The sequence below is a fragment of the Liolophura sinensis genome, chromosome 6 (assembly GCF_032854445.1).
Source record: "Liolophura sinensis isolate JHLJ2023 chromosome 6, CUHK_Ljap_v2, whole genome shotgun sequence".
Taxonomy (NCBI): Eukaryota; Metazoa; Mollusca; class Polyplacophora; order Chitonida; family Chitonidae; genus Liolophura; species Liolophura sinensis.
In genome coordinates, this window is record NC_088300.1 from 27,986,575 (window position 1) to 28,008,819 (window position 22,245).

At 36.8% G+C, this 22,245-nt stretch overlaps 2 protein-coding genes across 2 annotated transcripts in view; one reads left to right on the forward strand and one right to left on the reverse strand.

Annotated features, from left to right (window-relative positions):
• Positions 1-3,839, reverse strand: part of LOC135467842 (inactive phospholipase C-like protein 2) — an 87,596-nt gene extending 83,757 nt beyond the window's left edge. The window contains exon 1 of the mRNA XM_064745732.1: positions 3,682-3,839. Coding sequence (XP_064601802.1) covers positions 3,682-3,709 — 28 coding nt within the window. The 5' untranslated portion in view covers positions 3,710-3,839. The remainder of the gene's footprint in view (positions 1-3,681) is intronic.
• A 5,600-nt stretch (positions 3,840-9,439) lies between these two features.
• LOC135466852 (ubiquitin carboxyl-terminal hydrolase 44-like) lies at positions 9,440-22,015 on the forward strand. The gene is made up of 17 exons (XM_064744595.1): positions 9,440-9,472; positions 9,742-9,878; positions 11,155-11,232; positions 11,554-11,594; positions 14,531-14,683; positions 14,888-14,941; positions 15,176-15,236; positions 15,607-15,761; positions 16,767-16,920; positions 17,518-17,684; positions 18,361-18,510; positions 18,749-18,866; positions 19,237-19,369; positions 19,547-19,615; positions 20,017-20,125; positions 20,804-20,997; positions 21,705-22,015. The coding sequence occupies exons 2-17, from the start codon at positions 9,771-9,773 to the stop codon at positions 21,950-21,952; spliced, it is 1,992 nt and encodes a 663-aa protein (XP_064600665.1). The 5' UTR covers positions 9,440-9,472; positions 9,742-9,770; the 3' UTR covers positions 21,953-22,015.
• The last annotated feature ends 230 nt before the right edge of the window (positions 22,016-22,245 follow it).

The window sequence follows — 22,245 nt, forward strand, 5'->3', positions numbered from 1 at the left end:
CACAGTATTATCACACCACTTCAATACATTCATATGCGATATATAAAGCGTGTAGCATGTATGCACATATATTGGCGAGATGCAGTACGGAATTAATATTGATCTTATACAAGCTGCCCTAAAGTTTCTGATCAATCTACATTCTGCTGATAAACTGTTCTGAACGCTATAAAGCAAACAAATCAGTCAATTAACCAACCGTATGTTACATGTCAACCTTGTCGCTCACACACGGAGAGATGCAGGTTTCGGGTATTCATAATGCACAGCAAGTAATTTATTGCAATGTTTTTTACCACAGTTATTTGAATTCAAACTGTACCAAATGTAAATTCAAGTTTGACCCGGCCCACCAATATGAACATAACATTCTTTCCGATTAAAAGAATCAAAGTGCTTGTTTGCCTCTTGGAAAATCACTCCAGAATATGAAACGACACAAGTTTAAAGGTTCCATGGTAGTGTACTCACTGTGTGTAAGATACATGTGTACATAGTTCTTGTTTAATAGTGCATAAATTCATGAACACTTATTTCCTTGAGATGTTAATAATGTATGCCAAGGACAGGCATCACACCTGGCATGCAGTGCAAAAAAAACCCCAAAAAACAGGCTTCACAATAGAACACGGTGTCCAATTTCACATCCAAATATCTGGAGTCTTTTACTTGTACATATATATGTGTATGTGTGTGTGTGTGTGTGTGTGTGTGTCATTGTTTAAGAATGTAAAACCTTCAGTTCATCATCTTTACACTTCAGACAGAGGTTGCTTGTAGTGACTTCTCCTTCGACTACTGACATACATCAATGTTTAAGCCAGATTCAATCTGGATAATAAAATAAATAGGTACATCTTTCTCCCTGAGCTGCTGTACTTACGCTGCCTGCCCATTCACCTGTTCAAACATGACACTTAAAAGTATAAATGTATGTGTAGTACAAAAGCTCACTCAGAATAACATTAAGGACAATACCCACATTTACTCTGACACTAAGAATGATTCTGCCACACTTTGCCAGCTCACCTGAGAGCATCTCACAATCATGAGACCTTAGGGACTTGCACACAAACTAGTTCATATCTATGTTAACACTTATTTCTTTACTCTACACATGATTATGTTTATTTAATTACATGTATCTCATTAGTGTGTAACTCCTTATTCAAGGTCAAGGGGTAGATGCATGGTGGAGGAAACCCATTGAAAAGATAAACAGTACTATAAAAATGACACCCCTTCTCCAGTTACCATGAAAAAATTTTAATTTAACCCAGCACTAAATTTGCTGCTGTAAGTGTGTACAATTTAACCTGTATGCTCTGATATCTTTTTTTTGTTTGTTTAAATTAATTTTCATTGGTCTTTTATCACATAATTGGGAGTGTTTCATATTTATGATAGAAGTCAGAATAACCATCACACCATGCCCATCTGCTGAAAATCTCAGGATGTAAATCACAGATGAGCAAGATGATGGATCTGTATTTGAACATAAATATACTGAAAATACCCCCCAAAAATTCAATCAATGATGATGCTATGCAGATAAATACATCTAGGCGGCAGTTGTTATCAACATGTTCACTATGAATGTAATTCACACATATCTGGTATATGTATACTGTCAGGTATGATGTACATATACTGCACATGTATTTGTTATTTATATACAGATGAAGCAATTTCTTTAGAGTTAAATAAAACTGATATTTTACACACATAGATGTGATATTCCATTTGCAATCACTTTTGAACCATTTCAAGTCCAACTCATGCTAGGTTCCTCTGTCGTATGTGGCTAGCCAATGTCAGTCAGCCACCCTGCAGAGGGTTGTGAGCTTCCCATGGGCTATGCTCGGTTTCGGCCCACCATAATGCTGACGTCACTGTATAAGTAAAATATCCTTGAAAACAATGTAATACACCAATGAAATAAATAAAAGCACTGTATGATGTGGTCATTTATGTGCAGGATCAGAATACTGATCACAACATAGTAGAAAAGTAGAATTTAAGCAGAAACTGGCCATGACCAAGTTCTTCACAGACATCCATAGCTACATACATAAATACTAGGAGTATGTATACAACACAACTTATAAGTTATTTTCTTTTATTGTTGTATTATACCATGATCGAGAATATTCCAGTTATACTGGTGGAAGAAACTGAGGTGCCTTATGCCCTGCAGTAAACTATTATCCTTTGCTTACTAACTGACAAAAACTGACTTAAAGCAAAAGTCAAAGTCAAAGCCAAACCACCTGGAAACGTGAAAAACAAGAAATGTTCTGCAAGTAGACATCACATCATAGACATCACAAGCCAACTCTCTGTAGGCATCATAGACTCCTATAGACTCAAGCTGCATTGGCTATTTCGAGAAATACAGTAAGAAGCTGGGAAGTACTTTGCATTGGCCCATCCCTTTACCATATTTGTCAATCAAAAAAAACTTAATGATAGAGGGCATCCTGTCTTCCTTTATGATTAGTATTAACACATCCAACATATACTTCGATTTACAATTAATTTGTTTCAATTGTTAGTCTCAAAACTTTTTGCTGATAAAATACCGGTCAGTTTCAAACTTTTTTACGTGTGACTTACAGACTTGCACTCCTCATTGATGGAATATATTAGAGTGGCCTTCAAAGATGGTAAGCCATAGGCTGCACAAAGGACAAGCCCCATTAAAAAGAGCAGGACTGGGGCATGGGCTGGATTTGAACTCAAACTTTTGGGGCACCTCCTGCATGTTTAGGAGTTGTACACCTTATACATTCAGGAAAACATACTCTCATATCAGAGTATTAGAGCTGTCACAGGGAACTGATTTTGTCATCTTAAATTACAATAAATTATGTACTCCTTATCAACCACCTGCCAATTCTACTAAGGAAGTAAACTAGAATTGCTTCCTGGCAAATGACTCTGTGTCTATAAACCAAAGACTTCAGAAGCACTATGAAATGACCAGCTTAAAATTTCAAGATCTATAAGACATGACACAGCTGCTTACTGTCAAAATGAGAGATTTGAATGTTCTGTATTAAAACTTACATTTAGCTGCAATACTGTTAACAAGCATATAACAGATAACAAGCTAGTGTCTTTACAACCCATGCACTAGCATATAACCCATACGAATGATTCCTGACATAACCTTTAAATGTATCTATACATAAAATTCTCAAATGACAGCCATCAGTATCACACATATCTACACATATAACTATAAAGCAGAAGGCTGCTCTTAACGTTAAAGGTAGGCTAAGCAATATTGTATGCATATAGGCTATATAGTTCTACCTACATGTATGCATAGGGGCCTATAACAGTAAATCACTTAACACAGATCCAATGATATGATCATTACTTAGAATGAAAGCAGTTTTACAAAATCATGCGACAGCGAATCAGACCCGGAAGAGTGAAAGAATAGAATCACATTGTTCATGTATATTGAGGTTGTATAGTAAAATACACTGAACACTTTAACCTGACCTGGAATGCTTCATTCATTGACGACTGTTAAAATGCCACTCACGGTGCGCTGCACCTGCAAGTCAATCTACTTGTCAGACATTCAAAAATAAAGACAATTCACTGTGTGACACTGTCTGTAAGACTGGTTGTTCGCGATTTTACAGAGCATGACATCTAAATACTTACCCGTCGTTATCTTTCTCTCTGTGGGCATGCTGCTAAACGACACAGTTTTCTTTCGCTGATGCTTCCGACTCGCCGCATCTTTGATCAGACTGCTTCTTCTCGGCAATACTTGTCCCCGTAAGTTCCCATCGGCAGTTAAATTTGAATGATTCGTGACATGTCCTGATTCTTCTTCGCCGTTCACAAATATGCTGTCTTCATCATTTGAATAAGGACTCCGATCGTTTTCATTTTGATTTCTGTCTAAATCCAAATCTTGTGTACTGTCAGTCTCCGCCGCCATGTTCGCAACTCAAGGCATGTAACATGTCGGTGGAGTGGATAGGGGTGACAGCATCCAATCTTTCAATCTGTACTGACTTTACACGCTCGAGTTATTTTTTGTAAGAAACAAGAAAGGAGGACATGCGAAATAAAAGGCACGCATGCCTCAACGCTCGGAATCTCGGATACATATACAAACAAAGTAGTAGTATCCTTGGCCATTTTCCTATCACACCTGATACAAAATGAAACCGTCCACTGACCCGCGATCAGGTCAAATACAAAATGGAGCTCTTCAGCCTGATCAGGTTGGAAATGGTCGTGAGAATGTCTTGTTTTGAATGCTGTGCATGTTTCCTTTTGTAGTTTATGTTTGATTTCTGTCACTTCACAAGCATAACATAGGGCAGCTCCAGATAACCTAAGTCTTATATATGTCTACTTGTTCAGTTAGCCAGTTGCCATTCGTCTATCTACATGAACGTCTTCATGTTTCGGATCTGTGTAATAGATCTACTTAGTGATGTGAATAAGTGGCCATATATTGTTTTTTGTTGGCGATAATAATATGTGTGACATGCACCACATGTTGTCCTGACTTACCAATAAGTAAAGGTACCAATATGCATTAAAGCTTGTTTGACTTTGTGATATGATGTACTAAAAGCCAAGTTTTTAGCTTTGTAGTCCGTCACACCAAATATGCAGTGTTCCAAATGTGGCATGGAGTCATAAATCAACCACTCTTAGTTATGGTAGTCTTATGTAGGACTTGTATGTTTCCTATAATCTGCATGTTAATCAACATTAAACTTAAAACTAAGCTTTAAACTGTATTCAGGACAGTGACAGGCTGACGAATGAGGGAAGGTATGATTATAAGGTAACATGGGAAAGTACATGTAAAGTGAGGAAACATTGGACAATATTCTGGGAATTGTCGGTCGTGAGCAGAGGACCGTAGCTGTAAGTCTACTCAGCCTCTGCTGAAAAGCCTGCACAACTCGCATACTATGACATAAACATAGCTATTTAACATAATCCTGGCCAACCAATGGAAACGGCTCAACTCTCTTGTGTTAGGAAGTCCTAAACAGTAAATGACAGTTGACAGTTGCAGACACCTATAGCTCTACGACAATCATGCAATGGACACGCCAAAGAAATGAAAAGATTATGTGAATGTGAAGGTTTACTGTAGAATTTGTTCAGCACAGCTAGTGTCCACTGTGAATAATCATGTTGTGACAGCCCAAAGGCGTGATTTCACGACGGAAAGGAAGACTTCTAAGGAGCTTCTGGACGCTTTCCACTTTGTCTTCCCTGACGTTGTTGTGGTAAAAGGAGAGTGCTATGTCTGCATGCCATTCCGTGACATTAAATAAATTAGAAAAGGCTATACAGAAAGAGGAAACCTGCAAACGTGAGAGTGGAGATATTTGCAAGGATATTAAAGGGGAGTGGGAAACGAACAAACAGCACTTCTTCGGTTGACATCTTACTTTTGCCAGTTCTTGCTTAATGATGAATATTAATGAAGACACACCCCTACTTCAACCAATGAAAATTTGTTGTCTTCTGTGAAGGCTTTTTTCTTTGCCGGAGCGTTTTTTGCCAAACATTGATTACGTCACTGTTCACTTGTGTACGAATGTGATAGGTATTTCGACAGACTGAAAACCTGTTGGGTACCAGTAGGTTAGGACGGTGTGGTTTAGAGAGACTAGCCGTGAAGCAGTGATTTTTAATCACTTTGATGACTTTCAGACAATATTTTCACCTCCAAGTCTGTGTGAGTAAAGATTACTTGTAGGCACGTCAAATGTTTGGATGTCTGTGGTCTCAAATAGTATTAATTATGTCCTATATTGAAGCTTTGCAATATTCAAATATGATGATGGGAAAAATCACTTTTCTCTCTATGGTCATTTGAGTCAATTTATTAACCTGTCGTGCGATAGTTAGACTCATTACCATCAAGATCATTTTTCAATTTCACAACGGAAGACAATAAGAGATGTATTTGAATCAGATTTTCAGAATAACGTGTATGCATGTACGTCCCTGTTTGTTTGTCAGAGTGACTTGAATCTCATGTAATTAGTCCTACTCAGCCACCATGCAGGAATTTAAAGGGCTTTATTTGTCAGGTTAAATATTGACCCCATACATGGACATGTTTCAGGAAACTAATAGTGACTGGTAAGCTTTCATGAGGTTTTAAGTTTTCGGAAAACAGACATCTTCAGAGATAAAGATGAAAATTCTCTATGCACGTATGTGTTAGCATGTGAGAATGTTTTGCCAACAGTATCAGAATTTGAAAGACACACAGTCTTTCAGTTACATGATCGTTGTACTCAAATAATCTGATGGCTGTCTTCTAAATTTAGAATCAAACAACTAAGGTTTATTTGATCTAAGTATTATCAGGTATATGTTGTACAAAAAGTCAGATGACACATGAATGTTATTTGGTTATGTCACCTTCCTTTTCACGGGTGCACATGACCCAATTAATGAGGTGTTAACATGCCCAAGGAAGGTAATGATATATCTTGGAACAGGTAGTAATACAGAACTACATGTAGATCATAGTATCTCCTATGTCAGGTTATTTCGCACTAAATTACTTGGAAATAAGTACCACAAGATACTCCATGATAATTAATATTATCCTCTTGAAATATGTACTTATCGATGGTTACCTACGTAAATATAACAATACGAATTTTTTATTTTTTTATTTTTTTCCTACCTATGTAATACGTAATCTAGTACATAATTGACTTCCATAGATATGCCATGTTTATTAGCACGATTGTTTGTTGCAGAAGAATAAAGAATGTACAGTACCAAATGCCCAATAAGTTTTTATTTAGAAACAATACATCATTGTGGTTAAAGTTATATAAACATATGTAACACCACGCAAATTTACGTAAAAGCTACATCACAATTCATTTTTAAAATATATAGAATACATTATGTAAGGTTTACGTGAGAAAGACACATCATGAAAATGAATACTGAACAAGCGGGAGTTACCTCCCTTAAGCTTCAGGTTAAGTGTGAGAAAGGGTGTTTGTGAGGCTATTAGCCCTATATCATCTCTATAAGTAACTCTGGTAGTGGGCCAGTGTTTTGACATGCTGTCTTTTACCATAAGCTATTCATTTAATGAGGGACCCAAGTGCATGATGACATCAACTTTTTTTCATGATCATGTCACACCTACTGTCAGTGCACCATTTATTTGTTCACTGTTTGCATAAGCACCATCACCAGTTATGTCCCTTTAAGCAAGTGAAAAGCTTTAAATTCATCTGTTCAGAAATAAGTTGATTAGTTAACTATATTAAGAATGTCAAGGAATTCTTTTTGAATATGAAATTCAACTGCTTACTCAGCATTCATATTTTAAAAAATAATATTTCTCTGTTCCGTTATACAACCATAGGCCAAACTGATTTTTTAATTGTAATTTTGGTTTGATAACTGCACTCATTTTGTAAAACTTTGAATAGGTGTATTACATTTAGTGTGGCTTAGTTTTGTAAGCACCAACATGAAAAAGATGATTCTCCAGTCATATTACATTAATTTAATTTTAGTGTGCAGGTACAAAGCTGATTGATGTAGAGATTTATTTGAAATGTCAAAAGATGGATAGATTAAATCATGGAACTATTCATAGATCTGTACTATTTCCTCCATAATAAATGGCAACAAAACAGAACTTGGCATAGTAGTATTTCCATGTTTTATTAAGTCTTATGTATTATGTTTTGTTTTATTTGCCATACACTTGATGACACCCATCGAGGGATGAAATCAATGTCAGCTGTGTCATGGCCTTCCTTCCTTTGCTTTAGGAACATCAAAACAGCTCTGCTACCTTTCTTTTTGTTCAGCTTGTTGACAAAATTAATGATTATACCTAATTTAATAGCAATGAGATAGGCAAAATGTGTTATCAGTAGCAGTACAAAGCTCTGTATATCGGGTATCAGATATTTATATAGGTTTAGGGTTATATGTTGTGATAAGTTTGGGGATCAGTTCTTCTGCGGGATATGAATCATATGGGTGTGTATTGCACAATATACGCCTACAGGAATAACCATTTTCACAAACCCCATCAAACTGTTTTCTCCTCACATTTTTTGTCTGAAGTGATGTTATAACAGAAGGTTATATAATTTACAAAAAAGGTTATGACAAATTGATTGACAAAGTTTTAGTGAGTGTGGACATTGTTATCCTCTGAACAATTATCCAAACTTTAGGTCTCTGTGCATAAGCAATAGTAATAGGCGTACTGTAACATTGAAAACCTAGCCCAAAGGTCATGAAGTTTACTTGGGCCAAATTAGCACAGACTTAATATTACATATACATGTATTTTCTCATGTGGTTGCTCCACTAAAAATTGTGACTAACCATTGAAAATTTTACCCTACCAAACATAAAGCGGTGTACATTTCTTTACCAAAACGTGACAGTTAGTGTTTGAGGCCTAGACTGAGATCAAATCCAGGAATGAAGGCCACAAGATAAGAATAAAGGTCTGTCGAAATTAGACAGGTTTGTGAACCCAGGCCATGATTTTTGCATCAACTTTATTAAATGAGGTTGTTTTAGGGATGAAACAGGTGGACTTATTTATTATTTTTTACTTTTATATTTACTATAAATCTTCAACCTTGTGAACCACTACAGCACTTTTTTGCAGTGGAAGTTATGCTCACAATAGGAAAATTAAAGATGCATGCTTCATAAAACTAGGAGTATGTCTATTTCTCTACATCCCATATTTTTAACAAAATGTTTCAAAATATTGATGGAAGAGGCAGTTGAATATGTTGAAGAATTAGGGTATTTATTTATCTTTATTGGTTTTTAATGCCGTATAATTTTGACATATACAATGTAGGTGGAGAAAACCATAGTGTCCTAATTATTAAGTAAACCACAAACCTTCACCAGGTATCTCATAATCCCCTGAGATCTCATAATCCCCTGAGATTCTGTGTCATAGCCAAAGTAGAGAGAGATGTAAAGGTCGACCCTTAAGTCAAATGAGCCAAAATATAATTGGCTAAATTTAGCTGTATGTAGATGCAGTACATATTGATGAGGACCATGTAGTATAGTCTGCATATGTTTGGGGAAACACATTCCTTGATTTGTTTTGACCAGATGAACATATTTACTGTATTTACATTAATCTCGCACAAAACATCATATTGATTATGATAGATAAGTTTTAATATTACTTTGTTCACACTGTTTTAATGTTGTGTAGTTATGGTCCTTTTATGTCAAAAAGTAAATCTGTTTTAAGTATATATATTAACCATGGTAATGAAGGTATATGCACGTATTGATGCGCTCATATTTTACTTTGGTAACAAATAAAATCTTTCATGTTTCACAGGATTAACAGAAATGTGAAGATGAGGTGAATAATAACGCTTTATCATTAACCTGAATAGGCAAATTGCAACTACCTGTGCAGTAGAAGGTACACAGATGCATTTCATAAATGGTTTAGTTAAAACAACATGTCAACCTCAGTGAACTTTGAGACAAACCTGCAAAAATTGCTCTCTCTTAGAAAAGTGAATACTCATTGTAGGGATTTGTCTATTATTATTTTGAACTAAAGGAATAAATTGTTCATCAGTGTAACATTACAACTAAAAAAAATACTTTCTTAAAGCTGATCTCTAATCATATGTCTGTGTCTCAGAATGCCATGGGTCTCATAGTTCCTGCTGATTTGTATTTCAGTGTACGTCGCTAAATATTTGAGTCTCAGGATGGACAGCTGTCAACATATCACCCGAATCCGTCCATCGAAACAGCATTCTGTTCTTTTCCCCCAGAAATGGCGCTGCTCAATATGTGGTACTACAGAAAGTGTCTATGTAAGTACAGACTGAATTATAGATTTGAATCCGTGTTGAATTACCTTGATCCTTTTTTTTAATCCCTTGGTCATACATGTAATTGTATTTTTTGATTTAATCACTTCTTTGCAAAGAAGTAGTCAGAAGGGTGAAAAAGTCTTTCAGAGGTCTGTGATCAGAGTTTAGGTCTTAATCAGGTTATGAAAATTACCTGATATTTTAAGACTAGCAGTCTGGATACTTCCTTGTCTCAGCGCTAAACGTGGTGTTATACGATAAATATTGTGACTGGGTGGGCCAGTTGATGTGTTGTCATGCAGTAAATACTGTGACTGGGTGGGCCAGTTGATGAGTCATCATGCAGTAAATACTATGACTGGGTGGGCCAGTTGATGTGTCGTCATGCAGTAAATACTGTAACTGGATAGGCCAGTTGATGTGTCATCATGCAGTAAATACTATGACTGGGTGAGCCAGTTGATGTGTCATCATGCAGTAAATACTGTGATTAGGTTGGTAGGTCAGCAGGGTGTAACACAGTAAATACTGTGATTGGGTTGGTAGAGTAGCATGGTATCACACAGTAAATACTGTGATTGTTTTGTTAGGTCATTTTGGTATCACACAGTAAATACTGTGATTGGGTTGGTAGGTCATCTTGCTATCACACAGTAGATACTGTGATTGTGTTGGAAGGTCAGTGTGATATCACACAGTAAATACTGTGATTGGGTTGGTAGATCAACATGGTTCCCCACAGTAAACAATTTGATTGGGAGAACCGTCAACCCTGGTGTCTTCTTCTTGCCATAAGAAGAGACCACCAATATGATGTTGAAAATAATGTTATATCTTGAAACAACAAACAAACCTTTGTTTTTTTCAAGTATGTCATTCAACATGTATAGTATTTTGTTTATGTCAAAGGTCGTTGTGTCCCTCATAAACTACTGAGTAATTCGTTCACATTTTACCTGAAACAGAAGTGACTTTATGCAAGAAGCATCCAGGAAAATATGACCAAACTTCTTCACCACAATGCAATTCTGCTTACTTTTCAACCTATTCTATCTAGTTGGCTGTTACTTGATGTGTGGTTGGGACTGAACTGACCATTACTTTAATTCCCATGCACTCTGATGTTCAGCCCCTGTCATTAAGATGATAACTAGACTTTATATGGACCTTGCCTTATGGGGAAAAGAATGTGAAGCTTGATATCGTTATTAGTTTTGTAATTGTTGGTTATAGTTTAGTGTAATATATCCAACAAACTACCTGTTGATGGCTTCAGGCTTGCCTCAGTTGTTCTCACGTGGCTTGTGGAAGATTTAATGAAGAACATTCTCTTCAACATTACAGAGATACAAAGGTAAAACTGATCTGTTATTTATTATATTTAATAAATGTGTACATTAATTATTGTATTATAAGTTCATTTATAGTTCATATACAGTATAATTAACCTGCAGATAGTAAAAGTTTTCAAATGTTTTACCTACATGTAGATAACATTTAATATCAGTTAAGTGAAGCATTAGTCATTGATTTTACTTGAGCAATAAAGTACTGAAATAGTTGAATGTTACAGTGAAAATTTTATTTCCATTTATAAAATTAATATCCATTAAAACCATATTCTGTGGATTAAATTCATTTTTCCTAATATTTTGATTTTCTTTTATGATTGTAGCATCCAATAGCCATAGAAATAAATAATAAGTTTGTATATTGGTAAGTATTTACTAGTTATAGATTACTCGACATGTCTAACCTTTACCTCTGCTCTTAGGACTTAATAATGGCATAATTTCCTGTATACTACACATCTGTATCAGCTTGACATAAATTTTATTTTCCTTGTCAGCCGACTGTACATATACCGTACCTTCTGAATAATTACACACGCATTTTCAGAAACTTAAGTAGTAAACTCTCTGTGGGGTGTAGGGGATTACCGGTAGTCAATCAGTGACAGCTGCCCACACCTCTGTCACTCTTCAGTGAGCGTCACTACCTTGGCAAGAGGGTTAGAAACACACTGCCACTTTTATAAAGATTCACTTTGTGATAAATGTCAAGATGTAAAAAAAAAAAAGAAAACACTATGTCCATGTGTCCAATTGTCCCAGCAAAGAGAACGCTTACTGGTACTTTGAAAGACGAAGCTCTGCCTTCACCTGTATTTCAACCCACATTGTCGTAAGCCTACAGGTCCTGCATTTGACACAATCTCGTGAATTAGAAATTTTTATTGCCACGTTAAAAATAAAACCTGGTTCAAAAGTTTTTTTTCACAGTAGGTAACCGTTCATTCACCAGTATATGTACCTGTTGGCTTGCTGAATATTTGGGAAAGCTGCTTAAAAATGTATCATCAGTGGGATACATACATGTACAAGCGGTGAATTTCCATAATATTTTAATCAAACTTTTTGTTGTGAGTTTGTTATCTGGTGATAATTTCTATAGCTTGTACCTGTAGCGATTGTTCTGCATGCAATCTTGATTTTTGTCATCCATGTGCGGTTTGCATATTTCGTCTCACTAATGTTCAGCTGAAGAGTTTGTCAAGATACTTCAGTTTATTGAAGTCGGAATGAACTGAGCTTTCTAAGGGATGGATGCTGAGGTATGTGGTAATGTATTTACTGATAAAGTGTTATACTGTACATCATTTGTGACTTTTGATCATACTTTTAGAGTGATTAGTAGATAAATGCACATGGGAATTTGACAATTCTTCTCATTACTTTTGAAATTTATTAGGAAACAGAACATATATGTGTGGTCTTACGTCTGGAAATGGCTTTCCGGAGCCTCCTATGTCCCAAACCTGCAGGTGCCAGGTGAAATCTACATGATTTGCATTCTCGTCAGGGAACTGGGAAGTCTGGCCTTTCATCTTTTCAGTTGGATCTAACCACTTGAACTTTGTTTTGTGGGCAAACATTGTGAATATCCTTTCTGTCAAATTATTGATGCCTTTGACAGCAAAATGTAAAGACTCAGAGATTGATATTCTCTCAAGGTCGTCTAGTACGTAATAAAAGTTTAAAGCCCAGTGTAGCTAATTTAATGACACATATACATGATTGTACATGCACTACTAACTTCTTCTTGAAATACCTGTGGTGGTATGTTATAAAGTATCTTTTTTAAATTAATCTAAAAAGGGTGTAGCCCCCACCCCTCTCCTTCCTCATTGAGACTCGGGTGTCAGATTTATGTCATGCTCTTGCCAAAGTGGAAACATGGTTAGTAATAAAAGGGAAGTCTACCTACAGGTTGGACTCGCCTGCTACAGGTGTTTTATCCATATTTGTAAGGCAGCATTGTTAATGATCAAACACCAATCATGTTCCATTCTTATATGGGCCCCAAAACATGAGTGGGGAGGAAGACCAGCGATTGGTAGATTCAAGACAATCCAGCGGATATAATACCTAATGTGATAGGGTGTTGAATATTCCCCTGTAAATAATGCCACAAAACCACTGTCTTTAAATATCTGACAGCATAATTTGTAAAACACAGCCAGAAAAATGGCATGGTAAGTGTTTTTGGTAGGGAATTGGCATAGAGATATTTTCGCTATGTTGATGCTCCAGTATCATCATTTTAGTCTTTTTTTTTTTTTTTAAACTAGGATGGAAACTGAAAAATGAGATAGTGAATTGCCTTGGAGAAGCTCTAAGGAAAACCTGGCTTTGTAAGCGAGGGTAGGCCCACACTCCAGCTGGGCGAGCTGACATGTCAATATCTTGCTGCCAGCACTTCACAGGAGATTTCTATGGTCTATCCTCTTACTTCCAGTGTGTCTCAATTAGTTATTGTGTGTAATTATTGAGAAGGTATGGTTATGTTAAATACAGTGTGTCAATATTCATGCAAAATAGTTGTGGCTTTCTTTACACTTGTTATGAATATATTTGTGTGAAGTACACATAAGTTAACTGAGGCCTGTCTATGCGGGTCAGATGTATATTTGTGTGAAGTACAGATAAGATGGCTGAAACTTGTCTATACTTGTGAGTGGTATATTTGTGTGAAGTACCGATAAGATGGCTGAAACTTGTGTATACTTTTGAGGTGTATATTTGTGTGAAGTGCAGATAAGATGGCTGAAACTTGTCTATACTTGTGAGGGGTATATTTGTGTGAAGTACAGATAAGATGGCTGAAACTTGTGTATACTTGTGAGGTGTATATTTGTGTGAAGTACAGATAAGATGGCTGAAACTTGTCTATACTTGTGAGGTGTATATTTGTGTGAAGTACAGATAAGATGGCTGAAACTTGTGTATACTTGTGAGGTGTATATTTGTGTGAAGTACAGATAAGATGACTGAAACTTGTCTATACTTGTGAGGTGTATATTTGTGTGAAGTACAGATAAGATGGCTGAAACTTGTGTATACTTTGTGAGGTGTATATTTGCGTGAAGTACAGATAAGATGGCTGAAACTTGTCTCTACTTGTGAGGGGTATATTTGTGTGAAGTACAGATAAGATGGCTAAAACTTGTGTGTACTTGTGAGGTGTATATTTGCGTGAAGTACAGACAAGATGGCTGAAACTTGTCTATACTTGTGAGGTGTATATTTTTGAAGCCATGGTAAGATCACTGAGACTTTTTATTCTTGTGAGATCTATATATCTTTGTACAGCTATGATTGTGATGACTATGTGCTCAATGATAACCCATCAGGAGACATTCAGCAACTGAGGACAGCTCTCAGTGCTATAGCCACACAGTCATTCCAGGAAGTAGATCCTCGGGCTAGACCCCTCCTCCGCTCAATCTCTGTCCACGAGGATAGGTAAGACCACATACATTAACTTGTACAAATATTTGGTGGGTGAAAATGGTGGGTGAAAATCTTGTAAATGTTAATTATATCACAACTTTATCTTTTGTAATGTTTTGAATTTTCAGTAAATTGTCTTTCTGTGGATACACAGATATGGTTTATTAGAGCCGAAACAACCTACGAAGTTAAATACTCCACGTTTTGTAATTTCAGTTCTGCAGCTAACATAATAGAAGATAAACTCCGAACTGCAGATGCTTGTAGAAGGTGAGAAAATGCCTGTTTTCAGGATTTATTCAGAATTCAAGATTTCTTAATGATATGAAAGCACTAATTGCCTGCGTACTGTTTTCCCCTTTCACCAATGTAAAATGAGAAACACATGTAGCATATGCATGATTCCCACAGCTGATTCTTTTGGGGAGAGTGGCTTGTTATATATTGATAGTAAACTTGGATTGCTTTCATATAACAACATACATAATTCATTTGTATTTGTAGGACATTTTTGCTCAGAAAAGCATTCCAAGGATGGAGAACATTCGTAGAAGAAAAGCAGTCAGTAAGTCAGATTCTTGTTCTTACTTGAACCGTGTATGCACAGTAATAATCATTGATATTTTTTTTTTTGGTGCACTTGCATAAGTAGTTTTGATCGCTGTTTAAATGGCCAAGAAGAGAATGTTATACCAAATTTACTGACTGTTTTGTCACAGCACAGGCAGTATTAAATTTCAACCTTGTTTTGGGACATAGATGTAATTGTAAATATTTTTACTCTGGACTCTGCCCGATTTCTCCTCCAACTATAATGCTGGTCGCCGTCGCATAAGTGAAATATTTTTGAGTACATTGTAACACATGAATTAAATAAATAAATAAACTATAAATGTTGTCTTGTGATTCAGTTTTCATTATTACCTTGGTTACAGGAGGCTCAAGGGAAGAAGAGGAAGTTATCTCCCCTGGCAGAGGACAGCACTCATTCTTCCACATCAGTCAAGAGACCAGCCATTATACCAGGTGTGACGGGTCTGAGGAACCTAGGAAACACGTGCTACATGAACTCCATACTCCAAGTCCTCAGGTAATAGGACAGACATGTGATTGGGAAGAAATGGATTTATATCAGATGTGACTTTACCTGATTAAGTGGTGATAACACACAGTGTGTGGAAACTATGACAATGTATTTTGATGTAGTAAAGAGGGACATATAGGCCAAGGGTGGATAACTCGTATCTTAATTGTAATGAAAGGAGATGTTAGTTAGCAGTTAGCAGTCCATGTGCAAATACACATATTAAATAGAGATGACATTTCAAACAACATTCAGTGTATCACGCAACACATGGGCTGGTGCGTTTACCTCCCCTAGTAATACCATTTTATGCTGTGTATTTCTACAAATAAAATAATTTGTGTACTTGTTAAATTTGCTATATTGATTTGTAAAAAGGTGAACTTTCGGAATTTAATTTAGTGATAATCGTGTTATTCCATAACACAGTTTATAGATATCACTTTTGTTTTTACATTTTGGTATTTTATACCTGCATGCCATGACCCGTAAAAAGAAACATTTGTTTCACGACGTTCCAATCTGAGCTCAGCAGTATGACGTCGTAATACATGTACATTGAACTTTTACATTTCTGCGTTACGCAACAAGAATACACAACGTCACACATTTGCAACTTTGAAATATCGTGGTCAACTGCAATGGCCTAAGCTTGCCATTGATTGGTCTAAAATGCATAACCTCTGCATGAAATTGAACGGAAGATGAAACGTGTCATTTTTGCCGCATTTGCGCATTCTTAGGCTTTGACTCGGTAGGAAACAAGGTTCAACGGTTTTGGGTTACACATCAAACACCAGGTTTTGATCATTGTAGCAGTCTGTTATTGCTAATTAAATTATCACTGATTATTCCTATCGATACACAGTTCCATAAGAACAAGAATCTGACTTACAGACTACCTTCCACAAATTTTTTCCATCCTTGAAATGGTATTCTGAGCCAGAATGTCCTATGTGTTTTTCAGCATGTGTTTATTTGCAAAAAGAAGTCAAAATTCTGTGGTTTCAGCCACCTGGAGACATTTAGAACATTTTTCCTGAAGTTGGTTCCAGAGTCAGGGCTGTCACCATGGAGACGCTCATCCACCAGAACGGCGTGTTCCACAGCCAGCTGTGTCAGTAGCAGGAATCTCACCAGGCAAACCACTATGGAGTTATTTTTGGTGAGTTTGTGCTGTTGCTCTGTGTGCAGATTGTAAATTTGGAAGTTCTAAGCTCTTACACTAACTTAGTTTGTCAAATGAAATTTAAAAAAGTGCAAGAAGATTCAGATATGCAGTTTTTTGGGTATGTTTCTTCTTCAAGAAGGACACGAGCTGAAAACTGTACTATAGGGTCATGTTATGAAATGTTAAAAAGTTCATTAGTTTCCTTGAAATGGAAATTGAGTGCCATTATGTTTGGCTAATTGTCTTCCTTTTTATGTCTTGCTTTATGTTGTCTGTTTCATCTCCTGTAAAACGTTAAGTGTTCTAGACCTTCACCTTGTGATCTAGATTAATATCACAAAACTTTATGACTTTCATGCTCAAAACTATTGTTTGAATTACGATTGTTTGAAATCATTGTTTATGTGATTAAAAGGTTCTTATGTAAGCTATGGGGACTCGAGGGGGACAACTCTTACCGCAGCCTAGAGAGACAACTATTGAATACATTATTGATTTCACGATTTTTATGCTCTTCAGAGATTTGACAGTTCAAGCGCATCATAATTTGTGAGATTAATGTCAGCTGTATTTATATGTGCATTTATCCAGCACTTATCAGAACCTGAGGACCCAAAGCAAAAAGGCAAAGGTGGCAAGGGTATGCAGAAGCAAGGTGTGAAGAGCTCAGGATCAGGGCTGAGTGGTGGTGGTGGAACTGGTGCAGACACACTGTCATGTCGTGATGAAGAAGTGGATGGCTCTGACAATGGGTTTGTGTGAGTGGTGAGACGAGCTTTTACCTGTCATTATGTTATATATTTATGACTTGTAAACACCAATCAAATAAAACTGTGGATTGTCATGGGTTTCCTCCGGGCTCTGCACAGTTTTCTTCCACCATAATGCTGACCAACGTTGTGTAAGTGAAATATTCTAAAACACCAATCAAATAAATAAACCAATCAAATGGATAAATAAATAAAAACTCTGCTCTCCAGTTCCCAAGCTGTTTACTGCTGCAACTCTTTCTGCCTGGAGTGACCTCCCCTTTATTCCTGAGCTGTTTAATGTTCTAGGTGGCTCTTCCAGGAGTGACATTCCCTTTAATCTGAGCTGTTTTCTGGTTTAGCTCTCTATGTCTGGAGTGACCTCCCCTTCATCCCTGAGCTGTTTTCTATTGTGGCTCTCTCTGTCTGGAATGACCTCCCCATTATTCCTGAGCTGTTTTCTGTTGTTGCTTTCTGCCTAGAGTGACTTACTCTTTATTTTGAGCTGTTTTCTGGTGTGGTTCTTTCTGCCCGGAGTGAACTCACCTTCATTGCAGAGCTGATTTCTTTTGTGGCCCTGTCTACTGGGAGAGAGAACTCCCCTTTATTGCTGGGCTATTTTCTATTGTATCTCTCTATACCTTGAGTGATATTCCCTTTATTCCTGAGCTTTTTTCTGCTGTAGCTCTCTCAGCCTGGAGTTACATGCTCTGTTCAGAGTGCTCTGGTCAGGCAAATGGGCTCAAGTCAGTCCTCATGCCTTCTTACATGCAGTATGGAAATCCCTCCCAGCCTTCAAAGGATATTCTCAACAAGATGCACAGGAATTTCTTTGGTAAGGATATTTGATTACATTAATAACTTTATATATCAATAACATTGATAATGCCATTTTCCTTCTTGGATAAAGTAGCTTACTTCCTAGATGTACTGAATGTAACATTACCCAACTAATAAAGGATGTTTGAAAGAATGAATGATTATGGTTTAACACCACATTTGATATAAAGGGTTTTTGAATTCTGCATGAGAGTATTCACTGTGACATTTATTACTTTCCTTCCATTTTGCAGTGAACTTTTGGAGAAAGTTCAGGAGGAGCTTAAAAGTGAAGGTTTGCGTGATTTAGCCCTGAATGCTGGCATGAGTGATGTTGTGTCTTTAGTATTCCAAGGAGAATTGGCCAGTCAGGTAATCTGCTCTATGCTTCATAAACATCATACAAGTTGGGAGCTTTGATCAAACCATGGGCCATTTTGCTTTTGAAAGTTTCATAATTTCCCCCTCTTTGTGGAGCTTGTGCTTGTCGCTTCTTTGTATATTAAAATGAAGACACTAAATGTAATTTTAATCAGAACTTAATGATGTTGTTGCTGTTAAGTCATGCCAAATTCTGAAGTCAGTTCAGGGGTTTTGCCAGTAGAGGGTGCTGTGAATGTAAATATTGAAAGTAGTCCTTGTTTTCAGAGGATGCATATATAGGAACCATTCTGTACAGAAAAATGTAGGACATATTATATCTCTAAATATGTACAGAGAATGACTTCACAAACTGTTACAGGTGACATGCCTGATGTGTGATTATCACTCTAGAACTGTAGAGCCATTCACAGACCTGTCCTTGGAATTCCCAGAACGGTACCAGGTGTCTGATGTGGACTGGTCCAAGCCCAGGGGACCATGTTACCTCACAGGTTAACTAATTAACATGGAATTAACATTTACTTAACCATTCATGGAAGCTCTCATTCTTAAAATTATTATGTATTGAGTTAGGATATGCATCATAACCACTTTGTTTACCACTAAATTTAAACAGAAGATTTTATACAGTTTTATGTACAGTAATTTTGATTATGACGCCTTTGTAGAGATGCTGGAAACATTTACTGAAGTTGAAGTGCTGGATGGTGAAATATATGCCTGTGAGCAGTGCAATAGTAAGTAAATATATGCCTATGAGCGCTGGTAAGTTGTGGTCAAGCATTCACTGTTCATGGTTTGTGAAACCATTCTCTATACATATTAAGAGATATAATATATTTATGTATAAGTTTGAGAGTACTGTGCATGTAAGCAATACAGTGTTTCACAAAATTTTGTTTTATATATGAGCATTTTTTTGTATGAATTGTAGTGTTTTCCGTTCTTGTTATCTTCAAACAGGATAAGTTTAAACTTTATTCATGGTGTACTTGTGAGGTAGTGTAACTTCTTTGGAACAACACAATTTTGATTCATAATTCATGAGTTATTTGCATTTCCATAATTAACGTGTATATATTTATGTATAGTCTTGTCAATTTGTTATAGGCGGAACAATATTTTTATGTTTTTCTAGAAAAACGCAGAAATGCCTCTAAGAAGCCAGTTGTATTAACAGATGCCAAGAAACAACTGCTTGTTAGTCATTTGCCACAAGTTCTCAGGCTTCATCTTAAACGATTCAGGTAAGATTCAGGTATAGGATATTATTTTGATATGTAATATTCATGTTAAGGTTGTATGCGCAATAATGGTAATGAACGAAAATATTTGACATTCATCCTTGAATTATGTTTTGAAATGGCTGTAAAGTTCATAGCATTGGAATTTGGGTAGGCTTTGGACTAATATAGATAATATGTTACAGAATGGTCAGGTGGTCTAAGTGTTAAGCTCCAAAGGAGTATTAACGTTCGCAGGGATTGAAATATGACCCTGTCATATCTTGAGAAAAGTGGTCTTCCATCTTCTGCTGAGTTCCTTCACCCTTCAATCCTTACATCACTGTAATTCTTCAACCTTTTCGCATGTTTGCAATGTGTTTATTCAAGCATATTCTGAAGGCATTACTCTATGTAAATTGGTAAAATTATAATTTTGGTGGAGCCCTGAAATTGGTCAATCCAAGCAATCTCCAAAATGAAATTGTGCATGTTCCTGCAGCGAAAGCTGTCCTTTCATATGCAAAAAAAATTGAGGAATTAGGTTAGTGAGCTAATCTAGTCATGTGACTGTTCAGCAGAATGTGATTTCAGCAGAATGTGACTGATTAGTCAGGTAATTGACAAGGTCACATAACATCATGAATATTTCTGATGACGATTAGTCACATCAGTCAAGTCAGATTTGTTCCATGTGTTCAGGTGGTCAGGCAGGTACCACAGAGAGAAGATCTGCTCGCATGTGAGCTTTGAGCGTATCTTAGACATGGAGCCGTACTGCGATGAGTCTTTGCACAACAGTCCCTGTGTCTACCATCTATCAGGGGTTGTGGTACACCATGGCGTTGGGTTTGGCTGTGGTCATTACACAGCTTACATCTGGAGTGAGGGTGCAGGTAATCTTATCTTTATCTACAGCAGAGACGGCAACTAGAATTAAGGTGTATACTCTTTCTGCATAGGTCTACAAGGTACAGTGTTTATCATATAACCATAAATCTGACTGCCGTCATTGAAGTGAAATATTGTTATTTATTTATTTATTTATTTGATTGCTGTTTTATGCTGTGAGTCAAGAATATTTCACTTATACGACGACAGCCAGCATTATGGTGGGAGGAAACTGGGCAGGGCCCAGGGAAACCCACGACCATCCGCAGGTTGCTGAGACCTTCCTGCATATGATCAGAGAGGAAGCCAGCATGAGCTGAACTCACAGCAACCGCATTGAGTCTCCTGGGTCATTATAAACGTTTGAAAATAGTTATAAGAAAAGTTGCATTGTGATGTGATGTAGCACGCTGATAGGGCCATCCTTATAAAAAATGGGTTGGTTAGTAGGAATTCTTTTTTGAAAAAGATATTTCAAAGATTTAAATGTTGAGGCAACATATTTTTGATGAAGGCCAAGTTGCAAGTACAAATTTCATCAGTTCATTTTTGTCATTTGCTTGTTCTGTATCAATGTGTTTTAAGTCACCATGTATTAGTTTGAAATGTAATCATCATGTATATATTACAAGTAATAGCCTTATGCATATATAAGGTGTCTTCCTCTGCAGACAAGCCATTTCATTTCAGTTTTTCTTTTTGTTCTTCACAGATTCATGGGTTTGGTGCAATGATGCAAAACAGGAGCTGTGTTCATGGGAGAAAGTGTGTGCAGCACAGGCTTACATTCTGTTTTACACCATGGATCAGTGTGGTGGTAAAGCATCACCTCGTGCCAGCCAACAGTCTGCTCTCAGTACTCTACCTCTGATGGATGACGTCTACAGCCTCACATCACAGTCTTCCAGGGAACAGTCCACGAACTCGCTCATTCCAACCATACGGAAACCTCTCAGATAATGTTCAGCTCTATCTCCTGTGATACAGTCATCATTTTCTGTCTATATTCCATCCATTAATCAGAATATACGTTACAATGTTTTACAATATATTTGGTGTCAATTCTTTGGCTACTTATGCCAAGCTGCAGCCAGTCTGGAAAGAGCTTGATTTAAAAGTTCCACTTGATTGGCCACTGATCTTTACACCAAAACCACCCGATTTCACTCTCCAGATGGAGGTCTCCTTTATTAGTGGAGATTAATTGGTTATCATTTTTTATTCGAAGGACAGCAATCAGGTTTATTGGTGGA